The sequence below is a fragment of the Pieris brassicae genome, chromosome Z (genome assembly GCF_905147105.1).
Source record: "Pieris brassicae chromosome Z, ilPieBrab1.1, whole genome shotgun sequence".
NCBI classification, from domain to species: Eukaryota; Metazoa; Arthropoda; class Insecta; order Lepidoptera; family Pieridae; genus Pieris; species Pieris brassicae.
Window position 1 is genome coordinate 453,266 of NC_059680.1, and position 27,848 is coordinate 481,113.

At 36.7% G+C, this 27,848-nt stretch overlaps 1 protein-coding gene across 4 annotated transcripts in view; it reads right to left on the reverse strand.

Annotated features, from left to right (window-relative positions):
• Positions 1–27,630, reverse strand: part of LOC123718404 (CLIP-associating protein) — a 40,107-nt gene extending 12,477 nt beyond the window's left edge. Inside the window, exons 1-20 of one of the 4 annotated variants that reach the window (XM_045674833.1) lie at positions 27,576–27,630; positions 20,706–20,858; positions 17,711–17,899; positions 15,636–15,736; positions 14,409–14,585; positions 14,015–14,139; positions 13,145–13,258; positions 12,542–12,649; positions 11,810–11,899; positions 11,358–11,539; positions 10,432–10,554; positions 10,129–10,248; positions 8,327–8,454; positions 7,759–7,887; positions 7,026–7,159; positions 6,322–6,369; positions 4,210–4,329; positions 3,711–3,806; positions 2,914–3,031; positions 1,634–1,757 (exon numbers count right to left, since the gene is read on the reverse strand). In XM_045674833.1, the coding sequence (XP_045530789.1) occupies positions 1,634–1,757; positions 2,914–3,031; positions 3,711–3,806; positions 4,210–4,329; positions 6,322–6,369; positions 7,026–7,159; positions 7,759–7,887; positions 8,327–8,454; positions 10,129–10,248; positions 10,432–10,554; positions 11,358–11,539; positions 11,810–11,899; positions 12,542–12,649; positions 13,145–13,258; positions 14,015–14,139; positions 14,409–14,585; positions 15,636–15,736; positions 17,711–17,899 (2,226 nt within the window). In that variant the 5' untranslated portion in view covers positions 20,706–20,858; positions 27,576–27,630. Of the gene's footprint in view, positions 1–1,633; positions 1,758–2,913; positions 3,032–3,710; positions 3,807–4,209; positions 4,330–6,321; positions 6,370–7,025; positions 7,160–7,758; positions 7,888–8,326; positions 8,455–10,128; positions 10,249–10,431; positions 10,555–11,357; positions 11,540–11,809; positions 11,900–12,541; positions 12,650–13,144; positions 13,259–14,014; positions 14,140–14,408; positions 14,586–15,635; positions 15,737–17,710; positions 17,900–20,705; positions 20,859–27,364 lie in introns of all 4 variants that reach the window. The other 3 variants (XM_045674831.1, XM_045674832.1, XM_045674834.1) reach the window with 3 other exon arrangements.
• Positions 27,631–27,848: the final 218 nt, after the last annotated feature.

Below are 27,848 nucleotides of genomic sequence, written 5' to 3' on the forward strand. Positions count from 1 at the left end.
ACCGGCAACGCACTCGCGAGCCCTCTGGCATTGAGTGTCCATGGGCGGCGGTATCACTTAACATCAGGTGAGCCTCCTGCCCGTTTGCCCCCTATTTTATAAAAAAAACTGGTAGTTTTGTTGAGTATTTGTAGGATACCTTGATTCAGGAGTTCCTTGATTATCTGCGATGTTGCGGGTGGCGATTCTGTTGCATATTGACTTAAGATTCGATTTGTTGACAAGGTTTCTTGTACAGAGGTATGCGGAAACCCGTTTTTTGAAAAATGTTAGGCAACCTCCCTTAAATTGTGTTGGATAGTCTTTTTTTGCGGCTTTGTTAAGAAATGGGTAGTTTTTAAGTTAAACGTTCGCTTCGTCTGTGCTTTTTTGTGGGTATCACGAAAATTTGTTTTTCCATTTTGTGCCTGCGGTCTGTTTTTGCATGTAGACGCTATCGATTCTTTGTATCTAGGTTCAAAAAGTAACTCTCTTACTTTTGAAGGTTGCGGCGGGGATAACTAACCAATTGTGTCCCACCGCGGGACTGTATGAGGGACGCGAGTTTGACCGCAGCGCAGTTTGAATACTTTTATCCGAAATCTTGTTTATTGATCTTTTCCGCATAGTTTCTATGCATTCCACTCGTTTTCCGCATACAATTTGCAGGGTTTGATGCAATTTGTGAGAAGGTTATGGGTTATGAGTCCAGTCTACGATTTTTTGTAATCCAGATTGTAGCAATACCCTTTGACATAAGAGCGCGTGAGTGGTCGCAGCCATAATGTCCTCTGTTAAGGCCGAGAAATCTTTCCCTTTGTTTAGGCAACATATTTTGTCGTTAATTCTCAGGTTAGCTCATGACATGACATGACATGACATAATCGTTTTTCATCGGCCGTTTCAATAATATTTTTATGATCAATATCTGTGCTACCTACCCCCATGATGTCAGGAAAGTCCAGAGATTTCCATTTTTTAGCCGGATTAAATAAAAAATCGCTATCGTAATTCCACGGTTGGCGAGTGCCTTCGTCATTGGAAGCCCTGGCGGTGACATCTGACCGTTGCCTGTGGTACTCGTTTCCTTTTCTTTCGAGGCGGTTCCTCGCGCTCCGAGTCGCTATCAGATGCGCCGCCGGTGCAGTGGAGTCCTCTTTGTCTTGTGCTTGACCTCGCTCGACACTTTTCAGACTACCTGCCTGATCGACCCCGGCGGCGGCATCGCGGGTCGGCGCGGAATCCATTACGCACGTGTAATGTATATATAATGCGGTTTGAAAATAGTTAACCCTAAGTCTATTAGGTTTTAAGTTGACTATGTACCGATTTACTGTTAATATTGAGTCGTTTCGTTTGACCGCATGCGGCGAAAGTGCACAACGCTATGGCTGTGGAAATGACTACGTCTCAGCTGTTAAAGATAAGTTGAAGTTGAAGATGAAGTTGAGGCGAGTACAGCGCCATCTTACACATTTAAGAGGAACCATTTCACTCGGTATGTTATCGCATTTCGTGGCTAAGAATACATTGCTTCTTCATTATACAATGCTGTATTCCGGAGGCACATCAATATCCAATTTAAATTTTATATATACAGTTATCAGCAGCGTTACTCCAACGTCGTGCGTTCTAAGGCTTGTATGAAACTCACCCTCAGAGAAGCCTCCGCGTCCCTTGACTGCTGCAGCAGCCGAAGGGTGGTCGTGGGAGGTCTTTGGGACCTCTCCACAGACGGTCTCCGGACCGCACCCACCACGCTGCTAGATCTTGCCGTTCTGAAACAGCATTTTAATATACCTTAACAATAACTACCTAATACTTCAGACATTCAAATACAGTAATTAATTGTGGTTATAAATAATAATAAATCATGTTAACCAATTTATATTATTAGAGCGAAAATGTTTCATTAAAACACCATATATTAAAAAATCAATGGCGCTACAACCTTTTTTAGGTCTGGGCCTCAGATTTCTGTATCTGTTTCATGATCATTTGTTAATGGGATAGGCAAGAAGGTGATCAGCCTTCTGTGCCTGACGCACTCCGTAGACTTTTGGGTCTAAGGCAAGCCGGTTTCCTCGCGATGTTTTCCTTCACCTTTCGAGCTAATGTTAAATGCGCACATAGAAAGAAAATCCATTGATGCATAGCCGGGGATCGAACCTACGACCTCAGAGATGAGCGTCGCACGCTGAAGCCACTAGGTAAACACCATATATAGCTACGAGTAGTTTAAAGAACAATTATTCAAGCCCCAATAATGAATATGAAAAATACAGCAATTGCAGTGAAGGTTGCCACTTAAAAACTTTGATATTATAATTAAAGCCATGGCAAGTATCACTATGGCAACATTGCCACGAATTATTGAACGTGTAATTAAATAAATTAGAAAACACAGGGGCAATTTAGGAAGTGATGGGGCAAAAAAATAAAATACCGTGAATTTATTTCGATAAATAAACATTTCGAATTTAGTAAAACCTAAACAATAGAATAAATCTTATTAATAAACCAATCGTCAAAAGGCTCTGACTGTACTTCAGTATGCATTGAGTAGGTTCCTAAACAACTGAACTGATTTGACATGATTATTCCATTAGAACCCTACTATGATGAACATTGGCTATGAATAAAAAAGTCAGTGTATGAAATTACGATAGTGTAAGGTGTAAAAGTGACCAATAAAGATTCCTATATGCTATGAAAAATATTGACAATAGAGAATTGTAGTACAGTTTTATAGAATACATCAATATGTACAAAAAAATGGATTTAAAAGTCTACCACAGAACACATCTATTAATAATAAAAAATGTAAACTTGTATATAGGTTAAATTTAAGCATATATGTTGCCATAACGATACCTTATATTGCCGCAAAAATCCTAGTAAAACGTTAAAACAATTAATCAACAACACGCTTACCTTGTGGGACTCGTCTCCCTCGAACCAGCCAAAGACCGTGGTATACCAGAAGGTCGCCTCCTCGTGTTCAATGAGACTGGTCCACTCCTGGAAGACGGAGAGGAAGACCTCGATGTTGCTAGAAATAAAAATTTGCCGAAGCTGATGGAACTATGCTGAAATATAGATTTAAGTCTAGGCCTCAGATTTCTGTATCTTAGTAGGGCCGAAAGGTAGTTGTACCTGATCACCGACCTGCCAGCATTACGATGTTTTCCTTCATACGAGCGAGTGTTATAGAAAAGACCATTGGTGCAGAGTCGGGGCTCAAACCTCAGAAGAGTCATGTTCCCTTTTTTTGGGAAAAGCAGGAGGTTCAGTGACGTTAAGTGATACCGATTGCCATAGGCATCGCGACACGATGCCAGCCTTTTAAGAATCGGTATGCTCTCAGAAGGACCCTAAGTCGAATTAGATCCAAAACACCTACAGCCCATGGTCAGTCATTGCCAGAAGGTTCACAAGTGCATTGCCGGCCTATCAAGGATTGGTACGCTCTGTTCTTGAAGGACTCCAAGTCGAATTGGTTCGGAAATACTCCACTGGGCTGGTTCTTAGTGGTGGCGCTTAATTGTGGAACGTGATCGAGGTGATATAGGGTGTCCCTGGTGCCCATGGGTGGCAGTCATTCTAAGTGACCCGCCTGCTTGTTTGAAATCACCTTCTAGTATATTTGTTTTTTGGAACGAAAATTTGACATTCGTGAAATTTTTTGATATTCTCCTAGAATCACTTTTTGACATTTTCTATATACTCACGTTGTGACTGAGAAACGCCAGGCCTGGAACGAGATCGGACAGTCCTCTCGGGACTAGGGGCAACCGTTCCACTCACCGGGGAGCGTTTGGCGCGAGCTGCAAATCCCAGAGAGCGGTGAATTTCGGTGTGTGACGTCACTTGTCAGTCAATTGCAAAAATAATATGATTGTAACTATGGGGTTACAAAATCATTCAAATTAATCGCAAAATACGGTCACAACTGTCAAATGTAATTTCGAAGACTCTTAAAAAATTTCTACATATAATGAAGTCATTGTATTCTTGTATGTTTGTTATGATTAACAATCTTAAAAACTTCTGTAAACAATTCTAATATACCTTGTTGTGCTATTTCTCCTTCTTCAGGTTGGCAAGCAAAAAATAAGAAAATTAAATTAATACATCAATCATAACTTTCGGTGTGGTCAACAATTGGATGGGTTCCCATACATTGTACACTGATTTATAAAGGTTAGTAAAGGGATGGGTAATACTTACGTAGGCTAGCAGTCCCGGCGGCGACTTTATTCCTCGCGAGATGCGAATACATCGCTCTCGCTTTGGCACGTTGAGCGGCTGCTGCGTCCACTGCGCTTACCGACCTGGCTGCTACGCCGGCTAAAAACGAGGGTAGTTAGAAAAAATAGATCATTGAAATTTTTCGAAAAATCTAATATTCTTCCCCACCCAGGAATCGAACCCGGGTCCTCATAATCTGTATTTTTAGCAATAACACCAATGTTTTTTTTTTAAATAATCAAGCAGTATGTGAAGCACAAAGCAATAACTACGCAATAGCCCACGACATGGATAATGTCATTCACCTAAGGTTAACAACCGCAACTGGGGTCAATCACCTTTAACATACAGGGTGTAAAATATAAAATAACGAAAATACATTTAAATGATTCTGCACTCAAAACATCATATATTCACTTACGAACATCATTAAAAAATTACACAAAAATAGATGTATGTACAATGATGATAGAAGAACTATTAACTTCGGGGCGATAAAATACCAAACTTTAAACATAGATCAAAGCCTAACACGCGGAGTGCTGGTCTTGCCGATGAGGACCCAAATGCATCCGACCCAGTCCTTCATCACCTTCAAATACCTCTAAATATCGAATAAAAACCCCTAAAGTTTTTGTTGAACACGCATCTTGAGAGGAACTTTCAAGTTGGAGTATTGTACCTGATACTTCAGTGCGGCTCTCATCCTTGAGGTTCTAACCCCATCAGTGCACCATTGGACTTTTAATGCGTATTAAACATTCACTCGTACGAAGGAAAACATCGTGAACACGACAGCGTGTGGCACAGGAGGCCGATCACCTGTTCGCCTATAAGACATAGTATGAAACAGAAACCCATCTCGAGCCCAGTCCTAGTTGGTTAATAATGGTCTTAATATAATTTTCTAAGCACATCGATTGCTCATAAATTTGTATGGAAAAAGCTCACTCAAATAATCGCGCGCCCGGGATACTACAATAGCTAAATCCTTTAAACTATTTCGTGCCAATCATCACATGACAGCAATTTCGAAAGATTCTAATCGGGACCCCAAAGTAAGTCGATTTGGATGGAAGAACTTCAAGTTAGACATCGCATAGGTCGCCTGTGGACTTTTAGGTTTCGACCACAAAATGGCGGAATCCTTAAAAGTGTCTTTGTCGTCTCTGAATCATATGACAGCAGTTTTCGAAAGAATTTTGCTTAAATGGATTCTAATCGGGACCCCAAAGTAGATTTGGATGGAAGAACTTCAATCACGTGTGTTAAACGCGGCTACACTAGGTTTGGGCCTATCACATCCATTTAAAAGAGGTCAGGTGTGCCTGACATAGGCAACTTATTGGCTGTATTCCATATAATCTTTGCCATTTATCCAGGAATTCGACAGATTAAGGCAAATGAAACCATAGCTGATGAACACCTCTAGCAGACACTGGTATATGAGACACTGGAGGACGCTCCTGCGAGGCGCGTCTTTTCCTCAATGAATTACTTCGATAAGCTGACAAATTCTCCGTTGATGCTATCCGAGCAGCGTGAAAACAATTTTGATTTTGAATTAAATGTACTTTAATATTTAAATTTAATGGGCCAAGGGGTAGAGGGTGGTCTGCAAGACGGTGGAAAGGATATACCCGAATGGAGGACTGGATAAAGGAAGATGGATAATAACAAGAAAAATATAACTAATTTAAACTGTATATTGTTAACAATTGTAAATTAAATTTAATGCTAATTTTAAATACTTCAAATTGAACTATAAAAACCTTATTTCAACCTTTAAAAAGTTAATAATTAAAAATAAAAAAAAATATTTCAACTAATTTTAAATATTATAAATGAGAAATGAATATTTTAAAAAGCAAAACACGTAAATCTCAATTTTAAAATTGTAAAATGCAAAACTAATATTTTTATTCTCAACCTTAAAATATTACTATGTAATTAATAATTAAATTTAAAAATGTTTTGAATAATTTTTATATAAATAATTTTAAAATTAAAGTACATTTAATCCAAATATTTTCCAAAATAACAAAGTAGCTTCTATTAATTTTTATATTAACAAAAATTAATGAAACGCACCAGAAACACTTGCCGATGGACTCCTGGGGCTGGTTACCATTCTTCTGTCTGAAAAAACAAATACAAATACAGCCTCAAGCCAATAATTTTTTAATTAATTATTATAATACTAGCTGTTCCCCTGGACTTCGTTTCGCCTCAATATGATTTTTTCCTTAGCCTACCTTTTTGGGAACATACCAACATATGGCACATTACTATGCCCCATAGAGACTGCTAAGTTTTTCCTTGAACCTTGAGGAAGGATGTTATGGAGAGAAAATTTGGAAAATTGGATGAAGAAAACTTAAAAAGTAGTCCCTATGTGGTAGCATAGCAGTGTTCCATACGTAGGTATATACCTAAAAGTAGGAAGTGCCCGCCAAGGACACTCAATGCCAGAGAGCTCTCGAGTGCATCCTCGACCATTCTTACAGACCTTCCTTTTTGAAGTAGATTTCGATTATTTATATACCAGGAGGCAAACGGGCAATAAGCTCACCTGATGTCAAGTGATGTCCACGGTCATTGCTTAGTAGGCTCGTCTCCGGCCTTTGAATAATAGGTGCGCTTTTTAAAGGACCCAAGTGTAATTGGTTTGGTGACACCTACCACCCGTGGACACTTAAACCCATAGGGCTCGCGAGTGCGTTGCCGGCCTATGAAGAATTGGTACCTTTAAGGTATTGGTATCTTTAAGGACCCTAAGTCAAAAAATAACTCACCAGTTCCAATATGTTGCAGACTATCGACACTCCCAACCCTCTCTCGTTCGATCTGCTTTTGCGCAGCCGAATCCAACTTCAAGAACAATTGCTCGGCATCCGATGGGAAATGTTTCTTGTACGCCCAGTACGCTCTGAAAATGTATTTTCTTTAATATCCCGTATGAATGTACGCGTACCATTTATGAGTGCGTGTACACACAAGGCATTTGTGAAAATAGCATCAGTAGCTCGAGGTATCTTTGAGTTGACACCAAAGGCTGATCACTCAGATCAATGAAACATGTGGATGTCATTGGAAGATTATTTTTAGACCAATTTGGTATGAGAAAATGACATTTTCTTCCACCAGAAATGGTTAAACATTAGACATAATGGTGGTGCAATTATTGAAAAACAATTCAATCGCTGTTAAGAATTATATTTATCATCAGACGCATTCGGTCATCATCCGCGTATTATACAAGTAACATGCATGTTCGATAAGCACAAATTCCAGTCATCATACGCGTACATACGAGTACCATCCAGTGATCATACGCGTACATACGAGTACCGGCCTGTTATCATACGCGCACATACGCGTACCACCCTGCCATAATACGCGTACCTACAAGTACCATCCTGTCATCATACGCGTATGTAGCTTACCATCCGGTCATACGTGAAGCATCCGCATAGATATTTTTATTGTCACATTAGCACGTTCATGGTACGACGGTGTGGTACATACCTTCGTCCATGATTCCTCGCCGTACTATCAGCATCCACACACGCCTTCTTAATGGCCTCGCTGATAGCATGATGCTGCTTCTCTATTGCCACCGGGGACCACTTGTCCAACAGAAGCACTAGGACCTCGCTAAAAAAAAACATAAATATGTATTTTCTATCCCTTGTTCATAGAATTTTTAACACAGGATGTATAAAATTATTTGAAGATTAAACGGCAATTACTTCAAAAATACCTGACAAAGAATTTTTAATATTGTTTATGGGTCAAACACCAACTACCCCACCGCAACCGCAATCGCAGCGTGGGCGAAAACGGTTTTTTTTTTATTTTTTAATATAATAGGAGGCAAACGTACAGGAAGCTCACCTGACGTAAAGTGATACCGCCGGCCATGGACACTCTTAATGCCAAAAGGCTCGCAAGTGCGTTGCCAGCCTTTTAAAAATTGGTACGCTCTTTTCTTGAAAGACCCTTAGTTGTATTGGTTCGGAGATAACTTCAATGCCAAAAGGCTTGCAGATGCGTTGCCAGCCTTTTAAGAATTGGTACACCCTGTATCACTCACCTTAGCGTAGACCGTATCTCCTTTGACTTATTGGTAGTGAGGTTGGTCGTCATCACTGGTACGAGCCTCGGCGAATGAACGTATATAACTATGTAACGCACACATATTGTACCAGCCGAAGACACCACCTGAAAGACCATTACACTCTTTGTATATAGAGAAATTAAATATATTAAACGATAACCTATACAGTATGTGAAATTAAATTGGAGCTATTTTTGCAACGCCAAAAATTTATGAAAATATTTAAAAATACACGTCAAATAAATGGTTATTTTAAGTCGGTAATGTATAGAGAAAAAAAAAACAAATACGTACATACAAAATTTTAAACACCTTTTGTAAATTCACATACAAGTGAAAATCATAATTAATACTTAAAAAAATAAAAGATGAAAATATTAACTCACTCATACAGACACAAAGGAAATTATTAACACAGGTAAACAAAAATGTTGTATAAACACACACAAATACACTAATAAAATCGCAAAGTAAATTCTTAACATAGGTAATATGTATACACAAGAATACTGTATACACACACACGAATACACCCGCATAAGAAATTCTTAAAATAGGTAATGATACACAAGTATACTGTATACACACACACGAATACACTCGCAGAAGAAATTCTTAACATTGGTAATAATACACAAGAATACTGTATACACTCGCATAAGAAATCCTTAACATAGGTAATGATACACAAGAATATTGTATAAATACACACTAAAAGACTCGCAAAAGAAATTCTTAACATAGGCAATGATACACAAGAATGTTGTATAAACCCACACTAATACACTAATACACACGCAAAAGAAATTCTTAACATAGTTACTGATACTCAAGAATACTATAAACACACACTAATACACTCGCATAAAAAAATTCTTAACATAGGTAATGACACACAAGAATATTGTATAAATACACACTAAAAGACTCGCAAAAGAAATTCTTAACATAGGCAATGATACACAAGAATGTTGTATAAACCCACACTAATACACTAATACACTCGCAAAAGAAATTCTTAACATAGTTACTGATACTCAAGAATACTGTATAAACACACACTAATACACTCGCATAAAAAATACTTAACATAGGTAATGATACACAAGAATATTGTATAAACACACACTAATACACTCGCATAAGAAATTCTTAACATAGGCAACAATACACAAGAATAATGTATAAGCACACACAAATACACACGCAAAGGATATTCTTAATATATGTGCATTTACACAAAAAGTTGAATAAACACACACAAATACCTATTAGTGTATTTGTGTGTGCAAAGGATATTCTTAACATATGTGATGTTAGACAAGAATGTTGTATAAACACACACAAATACACTCGCAAAAAAATTCTTAAAATAGGCAATGATACACAAAAATGTTGTCTAAACACATACTAATACACTCGCATAAGAAATTCTTAACATAGGCAACAATACACAAGAATAATGTATAAGCACACACAAATACACACGCAAAGGATATTCTTAATATATGTGAATTTACACAAAAAAGTTGAATAAACACACACAAATACCTATTAGTGTATTTGTGTGTGCAAAGGATATTCTTAACATATGTGATGTTAGACAAGAATGTTGTATAAACACACACAAATACACTCGCAAAAAAAAATTCTTAAAATAGGCAATGATACACAAGAATGTTGTCTAAACACACACTAATAGACTCGCAAAAGAAATTCTTATAGGTAATGATACACAAGAATATTGTATAAACACACAAATACACAAAAGAACTCACCTTGGCTGCATTTTGTATGAGATTGATAACCTCTTGTAATATATAAAGACAGAACTGATCCAATTTATTCTTCAACAGCTTCGCCATGTGCGCTATAGTTATACAAGCTTCCCGTACGACCTACAACAAAAAAGGTCCAATTATACCAAAAATACTCCCCCCCCCCCCCCATTTGTAGCTCATAAAAGAACAAAAGTCAAACGCTAGATTGTAACTACTTTTTAATAAACAAGCTGATCCTTCAGAGGCACCTGGGTCCAATTCCTCGATAGTGAGTCTTAGGCTACCAAAAGTGTTTCTCACCTGACTCCTCAAATCCTTGATGACGACGAGAAACGGCACGGACAGTTCCTTCAGGTGCGCAGCGAATTCGGTTGGATACTGGACGTGCGCGTTCGCAACGAGCAACGAACGGATTTTCTTCAACTGAAACAATTTAACATATTTATTCAAAGACTATTGGTGTGATTGCGAAACGTGGAAAGTCACAAAGAGCACCACAGCTGCCTTCGTCCTTGGAATATTCTCGCCCGAGGTAATCTTTTATCATCAGCCATATAGGATAGCTCACATCTAAATTTAGTTTAGGCCCACCCATACGCTCCAGATCTACGTCATAATGCCAAGCAAGCCCTCGACTTCCAGTCTTCCAGAAACTCAAGGCAAAAGGAAACGTGGCTGTGCCCTACTTGGGCGATATAGGACTTTCAAGTAAGGTCTGAAGAATTAGAATGAGAAGAGCATGAACTCCTAAGTTGGTGACTGACGGAATTTGGAAAATACTGAATTGAATAAGCGACGTCAATTTTAATATTCTGTAAGAGTTCTAACAAAGTAGAAGATTATCTATCACTAACGCGCTAGTGTGCACTATTACTAACGGGCTAGTGTACACTAACTCTAACAGGCTAGTGTACACTAACTCTAACAGGATAGTGTACACTAACTCTAACAGGCTAGTGTACACTATCACTAACGGGCTAGTGTACACTAAGTTTAACAGGCTAGTGTACACTAACTCTAACAGGCTAGTGTACACAATCACTAAAGGACTAGTTTACACTGTCACTAAAGGGCTAGTATACACTATCACTAACGGGCTCGTTTACACTGTCACTAACGGGTTAGTGTACACTATGTCTAACTAATTAGTGTACTCCACAATACAATACATCGTAGTAAAATATTGAAGGAAATACAATAGTGTACAGTAAAAATAAAATACATACCGCATCGACCCTTTTCTCCCAATCTGCCCCTCTGTCGCCCAATAAAGCAGCTGCGTGTCGGAACAGATCCTCCAAGCCCCTTGCCCCATACACAGCGGCTGGGGCGATATGTGCAAAAGCAGCTTCAAACGCTTCGCACGAAACGGCACCAGCTTCGCCTGAATTGCTTGCGGCGCTTGAGACTGAAAAAATATTAAAAATATTAAGTTAATTAACCAATTTAAATAAAAACCCCTACAATTGTGAGTGTGACCAAAATTCTCTGAAACTAATTTCATCAAAATCAGTGCAGTAGTTATTGATATCCACGCATTTACAGGTATTTGAAGTCTTTAATTTTTTTAAATCACCTAATTAACTTGGCACATAATACTAATCATTTATAAATTGAATCTCAAGATACCCCATACCCCATAGCGGGGCAAAGGGCCTCAAACAACAAAGTATCTTACCACTAGACGCACTTGTGAGTTTCACAGGTGGTTTACGACTTCCCGATGGTAAGCAGTATAAACCGCCCACTGTTCGCTTCACTTCACATGCTGTTATGAGCCATGATTGACAGTGATGAGCGTTGGTTGATTGTGATCAGCATTGGTTGATTGTGATGATTATGTTTGTTTATGATGAGCATTGGTGTATTGTCAAGGGCATTGTTTGATTATGATGAACGTTAATTTGTTACGTGTTTGATTAAGGATGATAAGTAATTACCGATTGAATTAAATGTATTTTATGTGTATTGTTTTATTTGGTGATGATTTTATTAATGATCATATGTTATTGATTAAAGATGATGTGTTTGTTACCAGATGCGATCAGATCCGTGTTACATGAAAAAGAAGAAGTGGTGTATTAGTTAAAGAATATGACAGCGCTGAATTGTCAATCAATTTGGGTGACATTTGTCAAACCTATGTGAGATCAATGACAAACCAAGACTATTCGCCATAGTTTAACATTCTATATTTGAATATATAGTAAATATAATATTACACACTGCCAATGGTCCCCATTTTTAAATTATTATTACAACATATTATAACAACCCTATTTATATGTAAATAACTTCAAAACTGCTAGACAAAACAGATTTCTCACCTATCAATGAAAAATCCCAAAAATAAGAAATATTTTGTCTACCCTCAAACAAATATTTATTGTCTACCCTCATTTTCACTGACCTGGCGTTGAGGCACCACTGTCCCCATCTCTACTTCTACTCGTAGGAATTGTCATCGAACGTTTCACTGTCCGTGATACGAAGTCTGCCTCATCTGTACCCGCGTTTGCTGAAATTAAAAAAGTGAAGGTGAGGGGGGTAACGAGAAAAAAACTTATACATTTATTGTTACACACAGTACATACATCAAGTATGGACTACATATATATATTAGAAAAATCCTCGGAGTAGTTAGGTTGTGAAGCCTGCAAAGTGTCCAAGAGATTTCTGAGCTTCTTTAAAGAACTAAGCTGGCTTGAAAGCCAGAACTTTACGCACAAAGGACCAAACAGGCGTCAGACCAAAGTGCAGAAATTGAGCCAACAAGACATAAACAGAAGATCATACATACAGGAGATGATAGAAATATTTTTTTTTAAATTTAAATTGAGGACCTGTGTTCAAACAGCTGGATTAAAAAAAAATTGAATTAATTATAGCACATATCCCTAAGTAACATTCTTATGTTGAAAGAATGTTTTAAATTGGTTCAGAGGTTCTACAGTTTAATAAATATTTAAGAAGATTTTTTTAAAGTTAAAATCGGATATGGACAACTCCTTACCTGAGGGTAACAACAACCCAGCTTCTCTGGCCTCATCAAACTTCTGTTCCAGCAGTGCCAACTTCTGCGCTGGCAACAATTCTTTCTTCTTTAAATCCTGCCTTAGTCTTTCACCTGAAATATAATGGTGAAATATCAGTCAGTTTAAAACAAATTGTCATCAGTAATAAAATATTTGAAGGTCTAATCATATTTTATATCTCTCCTATACCAGCTGTGCTGTACCTTGCTGGACCCCACAGAAGCAACTTGACACCACGGGCCTAGTGGAAAGAATAAAAATGCCAAACGCAATTGAATTAGTGTTAGTGAATGTTAGTCTAAGTGACACCTTAATAGAGATTTTAAGTAGTGTTATTGGACTCTTTATATTTAATATCCTTTAGTTAAAACTTGGGCTAGATCGTAATAATCCATGCCTCAGTAAAGACACATGTATGAAAATATCCCTCCAAATTTAGGTACCGAGAGTAATAATAGTAAAAATCTTTTCAAAAGCTAAAGAAGATCCAACCAAAAGAACCTTATTTGGAAACATGGTTTAATTCCTCCGACAGACAGCATAACAAAAGAATTCAACAAGAAAATTGCCTGTGGTCAGATGAAATACCGGTCTCTTATAAAAAAACTACAACCTTTTTAGGTCTGGCCCTTATAGGCAAGTAGGTGATCAGCCTCCTGTGCCTGGCACACGCGTTCGTGTTGGGTCTAAGGCACGATTCCTCACGATGGTTTCCATCGTACGAGCGAATGTTAAAGTACATTGGTGCTCTCTCTATGATGAGGACGCTGAAGCCACTAGGCCAGCACTGCTGTTAGTCGCCTAGTGCCGCTAGGCCAGATCAGAATAACCTCGATTTAATCACTTACCCACATGCCTATAAACATCGACCAGCAATTGTGCCGCGGCGTCTCTCACTGCGCTATTCGGATCTCCGACCAGCGCAGCCAGATTTGGTATGCACGAGCGTAGTTGGAGTTCTGTCGCTCCATGGCTGAAAATATATTTTTCGTTTACATAATTATCCACAGAGAGACACTCTTTGATATCATACTTGGTTTTGATTCAGCCATTTTTTTTAACAAGAGGTGAATGACCTCGTAACTAAAATAATTTAGGCACAATAAATGATTTTTTGTTGTTTTTTTGCTATCGCTACTTTCTTAACAAAAAGTCAAAAACCTCGAAACAAATGTGGGTTTGGAGAATTTTTTGCAACAAATGGCTTCTAACAAAGCTTACAGAGATAAAAAAAAAACTTACGTATGCAACAAGGCGGCTATACACTTCAGAGCTTCCTCTCGTGTATGCGCAGCCTTGTGTTGTAACGCAGGCGTTAGACGTGCGAGTAACGAGCGTGGAGCGACAGCCTTGCAATCGTCAAGGCTCGTTATACACGAACGTGCAGCCACGCGTACACCCTCCTTTGTGTCTGCCAATCTGAAATATTATGTTATTCATAATTATTTTCAGACGAAGGTGGAAGGTTGAGGTAGGGTCGACTAGCCTAACCCAAAAATCCCTCTTTAATCGGAAGCTCACATCTGAGCGCCATGGTCAGCAAGGAATCATTTGGAGCGGACTATCTATTCCAAACGGTTTCTGTCCAGGGCCTCTCTTGTGACAGTGTACAGTTTTGAGGTCTATGTGGTTGGTGAACGGCTATGTGATGTCTTGTGTTACCAACTTCGATCAGCTTCTCCAAGTTCTCATCGCCTCTACGCATTGTACCGTCGTAATAAGATACAATTCGTCGGCATATGGTAGACAGGAGAGTCCGTATGCGGAGTTGTGTCAGGATCGATGTATTGGTGTGCTTTGCAGTCCACGGTATTCCGAGCATTCGCCGTCAGCGCCACATCTCAAAGGCATCGACCCTTTGTCTTTCCCGAGCCAAGATAGCGAATACTAAAGCACGTATCAGTCTTATTTTGGTTTTGATACCAATTCTTCTTTTCTTCTTTAGCCATGGCGATTCGCCTTTTTATCTCGGACGACAGAGCTCGTTAGAGATTTGAGTTCCGAGATATATTACGTAGAAATGTAGGGTAACTCTGCATCTTCTACCGCATTTTCCATGGACTGTGTTCAGACGATGATCGGACTAATACCTTCAGCTGAATTTCATCATCGGACGTCATGGCAGAATACAAATTATCATCCATATCACCTCGACGTCAAAACTGAGCGTTTTTGAAAGTTGGTTAAAAGACGTTTCTGCCGCGTACCATGTGGAACTAGCTGTCCACTGAAGTATTTCCGAGCCAATTCGACCCAAAGTCGAACACGGTCGAACAGGAAAATAGCATACCAACTCTTAAAAGGCCTACTGGAAATGGACTCAGCGCCAGAGGGCTCGCTAAGAATTGGTGCGCTCTTTTCTTGGAGGACCATGTTAAGTGATACCGCCGCCCGTGGACACTTACATTGCCCGAGGGCTCTCCAATGAGTTGCTTTTTAAAAGTCGGCACGCTATTATTATCTTCTTACCTGTCTATAATATGAGGCAATACTGTAGGCACATAAGGGGAGAACTCTGGCCCCATACGCTCAGCTATCGCAGCTATCACTTCCAGTCCATTCTGGGCAACCTGAAAAAAAATCAGATATATTTATATATTCTGACGTAATCCAACTGTTCAGATTTCACTTGAACAGCAACTGCTGACATGGCTATCATGGCTGTTCCAACTAACAGCTGAAGGTGCGATACAGACTTTGTGTGTAAGTAGAATTTAATTTTATAACAATAAATGAGATTTGATTGACTCTGATCCTAGTAGGACTCCGTCTCTTACCTTAGGTATCTTGATGCTATGCCTTACTATTATGATATATGTATGTGTTTAGGTACATCTATAGGAACTAGGGCTCCGAAGGGCAGTTAAGTTCTTAGGTTCCTCTCATTACATGGTTATCAAGTGCAGTCGACGGCATGGGACCCACGTGCCTCAGAAGGCTGATGACCTGATAGACTAATAAAACACGACACGTTTTTTAGCGACTCTAATGTAACCTTTCTTCATTAGCATTTCTTACACACGACTGGACAGACGTTTGCCCACAATCCCACGGCATGCGACCTATTGCAGGGCACACCAGTCTTGGAGATGCATTAAATGAACCCATATTTAACTGTCTAGGTAAGGAGTTCCACTCCTAAACTGTTATAATAAACGACGCCCCAAATCGTGCTGCGGAATCTAGGGATGTCAACAACGAAGAAGTGAAATTCCAGCGAGCTTCTAGATGAGCATTACTGTTAGCGCGGGGGCTTGAACTACGGAAGGTTTTTGGAGAGAAAAGATTTTTGTTTTTGTTCCAGAAAAGCGAACAGTCTCTATAGGGTAACATAGCAATTCCATATTATGGTTGTATGTTCCCAAAAAGGTATGCTAAATTAAATGATATTAAGGCGAAACGAAGTTCGCCGGGGATTGAACTGAGGATACCTTTAACGGAGGGATAATTTCCAAAAAATCTTTTTTCATTTTCTGCAATTAGATATATAATTTGCAAGGCTTTACGGGTTACGGTAGACCTAAATATTGATAAAAATGAAATCTAGTATAACCACGTAGCCTTGGACATCATGGACTCCATTGCCATGAGAGTGCAGATCGTCCAGGCAGCGCTAAACGACATCATACGCCGGTCACTTGCCTCCGTCAAGGTTCCAGGCATTTTGGAACCATCAGGTATAGCTAGAGACGATTGCAAGGGGCCGGATGGGATATCGTTGATCCCATGGAAGATGGGACCGGTTTTGGTATGGGATGCTATTTGTGTGGACACGTTAGCCCAGTCTCACCTTTCCTTTATTAAATATATAAGTTGGCGTCTGGTAGATAGTATCGGTGACACCAGAGCTGGTTTTTTCCTCAACAAATAAGTATAGTAATACAAGAAAAGCTGCAAGCGTTAAAGGTACACTGGACCACCACACGGACCAAACGTTTGAATTTTTTTTTAATTTTAAATTTATTAATTTTAAATTATTACTATGTAGGTTAAGAAAATTGAAAATACTGTATATTTGATTGTTATCTTTAGGTTTAAATAAACGATATTTTTAATATACGTACATATTGGTGAGTGAGACACACCTCAAGTGAATCAGAGTGCGAGAAGAACCTATTGTTTAGTTGATTGTACGACGCAACGTGTCGTGTTAGAAGGCACTTCGATAGCCCTAAGCTTTGGGGCCCACAAAACAAATGCTCGGAGTATATTCAGAATAAATGTACGAGCTATATAAATACATGTGTCACGGTTCCTAGGTCTTCCATAACAAACGTAAACAATAATTACAATTTAGTATTTTTTTATAACTTGTTATAACAAATTCTTTATAAAAAATTTAACAGCATACTATGTAATAGAAGGTGTGAGAGATACAATAATATATCCCAAAATTCAACAACACGAGATAAATTGTATTTTGCTTAACTAACTGATTTTGTTTGAAGCGCTGAGATCACAGATGATTTTTTTTGCTATCCACTTAATGTCCATGGGCTGCGACCACTGCCCGTACCGACCCGCTCGTACAATAAAAAAAATACCTTAAAATTTCCCCCATTGAGCCAAGCGACCAGAGAATCCAGCAATGGTGCTGCTATGTCGTGGGTGATCTCCTCTCGTCTGACGAGCAACGTCAAACGCTCACCCAGCAATTGACGCATGCGCAGGTCCGGCTTCCCCAGCAGAGGAAGTGCGTCCTCTAAGGACGCTGGCTGGGGGTAGTGAGACATCTGAAAAGAGAGAAAAAGTCTTAAATCTAGTTTTAAGAGCGCTAAAAGCTTGTACCTATTTATTTCGTAATACACCTAACATACAATATAAACATCAAAAAACATTTACACTAAACACAGCCAAAGATGGAATACATAATATACAAAAAGGCTTATTTACGAAAGGAAAACTCAATAAATAATATACGTAATACCTAATGCGGCTGTGTGGTGTGATGCTGTAAGAGTGAGTATGTACGTGTATATAGGTTGTGATCATAATGCAGGTTTAGCGCTATGGATATTCTTAATACAAGGAGTACTAAGCTACTCTAGATACATCAATCTTAAAAAGTTTCTGTGATGTTTGACATATTCGACAAAGCTAAAGAACAAACTAAAATATGGACCTTAAACCATAGAGTGAAGTATGTCAAAATTCAATACAATACACACGGGAATCAAACTTAGCGCGAAATCTTCTTTCTGAACCGTTAACAAACCATCAAATAGTTACTACTCATAACGTCTGGTATCGTTATAGGAACCGTAAGTGAATAACTGTGGCAACGAGATTCATATCACACACTTTCCCTTCCCGACAAAAACGACCCGTTGGAGGCCCCGACTTGTCCTAGCGGATCCGGATGATCCAATCACGATAGCTAACGGCAAATTAGAAGCGCGGCAAATAATAGTCAAAATCAGATTAGGGTAAAAAACCGCCAGGTGAAGGCGTGGACCTTCGCACTTCGCCCAGTGAGCTTAAGTCCTGGCCATTAGGCGATTGAACCTGCGACGACCCAAGCCAAGGTCCGTGTCACGCAGGAAGGCCTTGCATTAGTCGCGGGAAAAATTTCCATTCCATTAAAAATCTCACAGACTCTTGATGCAGTCAGAAGTTTCTGAAGCCCTGTCCCATTTTAATTAAATAAATTAGTATGAGAATTTTTTAAATTATTTTATTTAACTGTTCCTTAATGTTAAAACGAGGACAATCACTTCTGAATATATTGTTACGAAGACGGGTTGACTGCAACGTTTCTAGATTTTTCCACTACCCTAGTTTTCAGGAGGCTGGAACACTTTTCCAGGCATATTCAGAACATGTGTAGTCGAGTGGTGCAGTTTTCAGGCCTGGTTATACCCCTTTGATGAAGGAATATTCTATACCGAATTTTCTAGGTGTGCGACAAGGACGGAATGATAAACGAAAGAGCGGGATGATCGGAAACTTACTAAACTCGAACCGATACTGAGCACTCTAAAACGCCGTTCGACAAGGACGGAGCAATGTGCGAAGTAGAGTCCCGGACGTTCCAGAATTGTGCAATCGCTACTCAGTAGCAATCGTGCCCAGAGAGTTCTCGAATATTGTTCAAGATTATTCCCAGGGATATATAAGGGAGCCGGAACGCGACAAGTTAGTTTAGTTTCGTATGCGATACTAAGAGACAAAGTGATGGCAAGTGATAAAGTACTGTGTGAAGTGTGCGTAATTACAATAATTAGTGACTGTATTTTGTGTGTGTAATAAGTGCAATTCTGCGTGTAATTTGTGTTTATAAATTCCTAACTGATTTATTTAAAAATAAACCCTTGAAGAGATCTACGGCATTTTCTATCCGATCCCCTAGCTCGTAACAATATGCTATAGAAATTATAGTCACGTGTATGACATTAGAACTGAACAAGGCACCTGACCAGATCCTGCAACTTCCTCTGCAGTAGCCCCGCAATATCTCTAAACAAAAGGCTCATTTTGGCACAAACACTACACCTGGTTTGCGCTTCTAATTATTAACTACAATATATATTACATAACTTTAGCAAGAATAAAATAAACACAAACAAACAGTAGAAAAAATAACTAAAACGATATAGAACCTCAAACCTTATTAAGAGTGTGATTTACAAAATTACAGTAAGTCGGAAGATTGTCATAACATTTATCTCTATTAGAATAATCTTATTAATGTTAGCAATTAAATTGTAAGAGCGAGCCTATTCACTGGAGCATTAAGAGTATCAGACAAGCGAGCCATAGGCGTAGAAGACTTTTAGTTCTAGTAACTCTAGGAATACAAAGAACGGAAAAATTTGAAAGGTCAGCATAAATATTAAAGTTAAATATTTTATATAAATAGACAAGGTCAATCAATGATGTCACGTCGGGGTTTTGGGGTATCTAACTTCAAATAGTTTAAACGAGCCTCCTACGTTTGCAATAGACTACGCAAGTGTGGACAATTGTTAAGTGTTATAAGGAAACGTTTTTGAACTATTTTCAATTCATGTGCATTTTGAAATGGGGTAACCAGATTTAATCATGTCGATATTGAGATATTATCACAAAAAGAACAAAAGTAGCTTGATATATTAACCATTGTTTACAGATAATTTCTGAACGCACACGTAAATATTTGACAACCAATACATATGTCATTTGTCAAGACTGACAGTATTCTATAATAATATTTAAATACGCAATTATCTGAATATTATGGATATATCTTGTCGAAACATTTTGTTTAAATACGTTCTTTGAAAGAGTTTTCCGTATCGCCGGACCATACAATATTTGACAGTTACGAAGCCCATGAACATATGTTTTCGATAGAATAAACGCAAACGTGCCTACGGGACGCCCAAAAAAGGCAGTCTAGCAGCCCATGGTCACCCATTTTTACTGGGTGCGTTGCCAAAAAAGAAAGTAAAACAGGCCAGCCGTGGCCGAGTTATAAGTTTGACTTTGTTTTATATATTAAGATAATGAACAATATATATAGCACGTCATAAATGCTAGAATCAATAAACAAAATCTCACCTTTAGTTTCCCTTTACTGTATTCCGAAAACACTAATATCACCAGTCTCAATCCATACCACCATTTCACTCACAATAGTGTCACACTTCACTACACTAGTGTTACTAAGACGATCACAGATTCATCAAGGCATAATTTGCACTGTGGATTTTTCTAGAATGAAAGGGTTATTAATAAATCCAATTGACAACTCTTTTGTCTCCTTCGAATTGTGTGCAGAAAGAGACAGAAGACTAAATTAGTTAAGAGTGTAACAAAACACTGGCGAGATAGTGTTGTCCAAATTTTGTAATAGCAATAACAATTCCGACATTTCTATATGCAATGTTATAAAATATTCCAGTAGTGCTACAAGCTCTAGGCCTTGGCCTCAGATTTCTGTATCTGTGACTAAAAGACCTCATTGGCCTTCTGTGCCTGACACATTAGGTTCAAAGGTATTTTATTTCTCAAAGAATAACATTCACTTAGTGCGAAAATTTAGAGTAGGTTAGTAATGTACATTGTGTTTATAATAATAAAAAAATCTACATAAAATACAAATATTAATTGCTAACAATACATACAACTTTTTACAAAGGTACACAATAAGATTTAGTTAAACAATAACTGCCGGATTTGCGTCTAAGTATTTTTAAAAAAATTGTGTAATGTATTGAAATTTGTCTTGTATATGTAGATGACATTCTGCATTAAAAATAGTTTTTTTTTTTAATTTTAATGTTTGTATTTTAGCATGAAAAATCGAGGAATAAAAAATAATTGCTTTTTATATATATATTATTTTACTCATTTTTTTTATATTAAAGTTATAGACTAATCAACATTTAAGTTAACCTAATTTCGTGTTGATAGATTTTAGTTGAAATCCCTATTAAATATATAAACGCAAACCGCCATTTCGAATGTAGATTTTGTCAGAAAGTTTATTTTATTTGGATTTTATGGAAAACAATCTATATTTTACAATTGAGGTAATTGTTTTATAGCACTATACATTTATATTTACTACATGTCAACTGTTACATTCTTATTTATCTACATGTAAACTAGATCTTGGTTAAGTCCGAAAATCTTTATGATATATGCAACCGCAGATCTTTATGACAGCATGGATTCAGTCAACCTCATCTGATGCGTTACTAGTGTTAGCTTCTAATATTTATTAAATTAAATTTTAAACATTTTTATGAAACATATTCTTAAGAACCTTGCTACAATTGCGCATGTGCAATAGTTATTCATTTGACTCGGTTTACGAATTGACTCGACCATCTCCCCGAAGTGGGATGGTCGAGTCGGAGGAGGGAAGTTGTGATTATAAGAGAGGTTGTGACACATGCACACGAGCTATTTCCTTTGTACAAGTTTGACGTTATACAGTTCACGTAAAATCAGTGAAGTAAATTATAGTGAATTAAGCCATCATTGAAGTGTTTAATTTCCTACCCTAAGAACTAGATCATCCACCGCTAACACTAGTCTGTTTTAGCCCTAAAGTGTTATTTTAAAACCGTAGGGGCGGTGGAAGAGCAGCCCCCACCCGCTGTAACAAGCACAGGCATTATGCAAGCCATAGCGGCTAAGGCTGGTTGCCTTAGGCGACCAAAAAGCCGAAGCTGCGAAGACTTGAACAAAATGCCTGTGCTTTGGTACGCAAGGGTAGAGAGGCTGCATGTCGCATAGCGCCGGAGCTGTCCAAAAAACCTATTATTATTATTGTTCGGTTAGTAACCTAACCGAACCCGTTAGTTTATTAATATCTTTTTTAATAACTGATTCCGGCGCGTGGAAGTGGTTGGGTTTTTTAAATAATTGTAACCTCAATACCTCTTCAAAGCATCGGATCTATTCGATGCGATACCATTGGTGGCAGATGAAAAATCAACTATGATTGATTTTCAATTATTTTTAATATTAAAATCGCGTACAAAAAATTTTCACTTTTGAACAAAACGATTATTTTATCACATCCCTATTATTTAACTACCTATACCCCTCCTCCTCCCTACCCTCTCCACGCGACGCCCAAATCGGGCGACGGATTTCTAAACTTTTACCCATATATATATCGGACAAGAAAGGAGAGCCCTAGGTCAGCAACAATATTATAGAAAGCTGTATTATTATTAATAACATAAATAATGCATATTATTATGTGACCAATTGAGATGTAGCCATACTTGAAATTAAAATTGAAATTAATAGTGCTCAAACTGTATATATGGATATTTGATAACTCATAAATTATATTTATTATTTTTTACACAAAACAAATAAGTTGTACATAAAAGTAATAATATAGTATATATTATAAGGTCAAACTTATAATTTCTATCTTTGTTAGATATAGTTTATTATGGACTAGCAATAATTAAAGCAAATGTTTGTAAATTGTTTATTTCACTGATGTTTTAAGTCATAAAATTGGCGATACAGCATCTGGCACCTACAGTATTCAATGGACCTTGCATTGGCCTTTATTTATGCTAATCTGAGTCATACATATAAAAGTACTTCTTTCAGAATAAAATGAATACCAGTCTGTTCCTTAGATGAAATTTAATTGAACATTAAATAATTATTATGCAATTTTTTTTTAATGATTAAAGAAGGTAACTTAAATTAATTGAAAACGTTTGGGCCCTGTGTCAGTGTGCTTGAAATGCTGGCAGCATTTCCTCACTGTATTGTAATACTAATTATAATATTAGTAAAGGTTAACTTTATGAACAAAGGACACTTATAAAAATTATAGGTATAGGTACCGGCAAACATCTTGAACAAATGACCTTGCCTGCGCAGAAGCGGTTTTAGGAGGGGGGCGGCGGGAAAGTGACGTGTCGATCGCGTGATTGGTAAATCAGTTGACGTTTGTGTCCCGCGCTGCACCAACTTTCCCCCACTCCCTTGTTTAATGCTCAAGAAGTTTGCCGGTATCTGTATACATTGCAAAATAATAAGTATACATATGCATACTCACATATAGTTTATATTTCATTAGAGTTTATTAATGGCAATGAAAAAATATGTAAGTATATCTCTAGGATAACCTCAAAGATTCCAGTTTATTATAATTGGTCTAATTACGTGTTTTAGTAGTTCTATACGACCAAAATAAAGAAATTAACTCTTTATCCCATAATTTCCGTCAGATATTCCCAATCCAGGGATAAAATTTAGGGATAGGCTAGTAGAAAGAGATCTATAACAATGTTTGCATTTATAAAACTATGTATTTATCTACTGAAAGTTGGAAAATGTAGGTTATCTCTGATTCCCACAATTATAGTTTTGAGAAAGTTGTGTGAAAAGAATTTATAGCAGTTAATTTATTGACTAACTTATGTTGGTATAGACAATTTCAACCCTGGTGACATTTATAGTCTGTAACAAAAACTTATTTTGACACAAATACCTAGTAAGGTTGCTAACAACTTTGTAGTTTTTACCTTATAAGTCTAAATGACGATGCAACTATAGCATGATGCTTACAAAAATAAACTTTATTGATGGGGCATGGAGATCCCATTTCTGTGCGTTTCATTAAAAAAATGTTCTATACATAATCAGTATCTCTAATGACTTGCACATTCAATTTTCCCCAGTAACAAATACTATGGTTATTGGCATTACTGAATTCACAAATATAGGAGAAAATGCTAATTTAAAGATTAATTATATAAATTAATAATTTCTCCACTTCAGGAATTGAGTGATTTAAAACTCACTACTAGTAGTTTTAACTTTTTTTTTTTTTTATAAAATAGGGGGCAAACGGGCAGGAGGCTCACCTGATGTTAAGTGATACCGCCGCCCATGGACACTTAATTTGCAACATATTTAATAATATGATTAATCCATCAGTTGATTAAATATGTTAACTATCTTAATTATGACCATTATTATGAGTATTGTTTGTGATACAATTATTTGAGTTTAAAAGGTCAGTCACTATAAAAGCAAATAATTCAGTAGCATGAATAATTTTTAAGGTTTATTAAAGTACATATTTTTTTTACTTAACAAGTGAATCATAAATATTTTATTGGTGGATAGATTGAATTAGAGAATTTTTTATAACAAAATTTACACAGGTATATCTATATGGAGCCAATGAATGAATGAAAAACTTTAGCAAGTTTACATGTAGCTTGAAACATTTCAAAATTAAATACCAGTTTCATGTGATGATCAATGTTTGTCAACATTTGCAGAGCAGAATACATATTTTTGTAATGCAAAATAATTCAATAAGTTTAAAAGTTACTAAACAAATGAAAACATACAAGACTGTCCTGAATCAGTCTTTATGTCTTTGTTACAAGACTAAACTTCAGATTCACAGGTATTTCGCAAGTCTTGACTCTCTCTCTTTGAAGACAAAAAGAAAGTATGAGGTGTTACACTGGTCAGTAAATTTTTTATAATATAAAATGTTACTATTTTGTACATACCACTTGTACTTGGCTCTTGTTAGTCAACAGTATATGTCTAACTAGTAACTTTACCAGTTTCTGAACTACCTACTAATAATAATATAATTGGAATTAATTAATAATAATAATTGGAAAAACTACACTAAAACAATGAGCAAGTAATTTTTATGTAAACAAATTATTACATAATAGTCAGTTCGGTTTTACCAAGGGTCTCTCGACAGCCGATGCCGGTGTTGATTACTCAATATATAACATATAGTAAAGGATTGGTAGAAGTCCCATGACGCTTAAGGTGTTTTTTTGCAACTTATCCAAAGCAATTGATTGTGGCTTACACGCAACCTTAATCGGGAAACTAAGTCACTAGGCATCAAAAATACAGCGAAAATACGTAGTTCTGAAACTTACGCTAAAAAGATTCGCTCACTAACTGATGTTGATACTCGTTAGATTTGTTTATTTTAGTTACTTTCACAGTGTAGTCGAAACTATTTTCATCCTGCAGAAGAGAGCTATTTGTGCAATCAAGATAAATCAAGGAAATGAATATAGTTACATTTCCCTCGCAATATATTTATGAAAATATTATGTATATATACAAAAGTAGTAATAAGTTTACTAGAAGAGAACATTGGAATAATGTTAATACGCGGAACAAACGTAGGCTGCAATTTCCGCGTACTATACTATCTAAAGTTAGCAATTCTTTTTTGGGAAAAGGTATACTTTTCTTTAATAAAATCCCAGAGGGTCTTTTATCTCTGCGGTTTAATAAATTTAAGAAAAGCTGTATAAAAAGTCTTACTATAAATTTAAAAAGCTTTAAACGTCTTACTATACTATACTTACATTGTTTTATAATAAGTGTTGTTTGATTTAGTCATTTTATATGATTTGCTAATTTAAAAGGGTACCAAGAGTTTTTACACCAGCTTTTTCTCTCAGCATTACCAATTCAAATTTAATGATGTGGAATAAGTGATACCTGTATGTTATATTCTATAATAAACATATTTTATTTTATTTATAACAATACTGTTGTAAATTTACATAATTATAACAAATCTCATTATTATGTCCCTGCTAATTTTATATTTGAACTTTTAATATGAAAAAACTTAACAACTTCTTTTAAGTTATAGGCTAAAGGATGCTGGTGTTTGTCAGATACCTATGCTATCTAAAGATACTGGTCAACTTTCTGTTAGACTCTTCAAAAATGCTTAATGTTTTTTTTAAATAAAAAGTTTGTAAACTACTTTTTATTTAAATTATTTATTAGCTATAATTATTGTGTAGACTAGATTATTCATTTCTCTTTTTATATGCCTTAAATGTATCAAGTGACCTATCAGTGACCACGCCAACATGACCAAAAGGAGGCTTAAGTCAAGGACACTACCTACCAATACAACATTTTTGCCAATCATTAAATTTAAGTATTTGAGCAGCTGAACTAACCATTCATACACATGATACAACAAAGCTGGATACCTTAATTATTAAATGATCTATTGTTAGAATGTCAGGCAATGTATGTACTAGATTTGCACTCATTTTATGACAAGACTACTTTAGGAAGGTAGGATGTGTTAAGTTCTATAAAAGATAAGGACATCTTCAAATTGACCTAAATTACTAAATTACCAACAAATTGTAAAGGCTGAGAAGTACAATATTCTTTAAGAGCCATAACATAAAATCTACGTTTCCTAAGGGTAATGCTAATAAAAACCGATCGTTACATCAGAAATAACACACATTTGATGGTCCTAATAAAGTTTTTTTTAATTTTAGTTTAGCCGTTTTTTTAATATTGTTCACATTTACGCAATCGAAATCGAGCGAATAAACTTTCTACTCCTATATGTAACTTGCAACTTACCCTAAGCAATGCATTATTTATACTACATGATGTCACCAATCAAGGATGTCTCATGTCTACGTAGTACTGTGTGTATTATAATTATTGTACCTACTTGGTACACACCTTAAATGGAACTACAAATCTAAAACTCGATTTATGTCGATGAATTGATAGTAGGCGATGAGAAAAACGCAATACTTTTCGTTGTAGACCGTTTTAAAAGAAATTTTATGCGAAATTGCAACTGACGTTTCAACAAAGCAGGGCGCTGTCAATAGTTTATTTCGGTTTTCTCCTTATCTTAAAATGTAATTATGAAAGCGGGAATTCGGTTATCTCATAATTCGTACCTGATAAAATGAAGGTCATAAGCAAATATTTTGTAATGTAAAGATGAGGAATGCTGCAGGCACGGCCTTTTTAGTTGACCTTTCCAACACTTTTTACTTTATACTACGATAGCACAATCACTTTTAACTTTCCATAAATGTTTTTTTTAAGATACACTTAATTTGATAACACTGACAAACACAAACGTTTTCGTTAGGAGAATTATCTCACCGTTTGGGACCAGAAAAAATTATCGGTAGGTAAGCGCGCATGCCCAACAAAAATTTACATCACGTGACCTGTCATGGCGTCATCCATAAAAGATAGCCACAGATTACACTATTAATACAACCTTCACTGTCGCAGATTATGTAAAGTGTCAACTGTCAATTTATGAGTTGGTTTTAAATGTAATTTATATACACATATTATATTTATACAATTTAGCTTAAAGTGAAATAAAAGATACATACATACATGAATACATGAATACATGAAATAAAA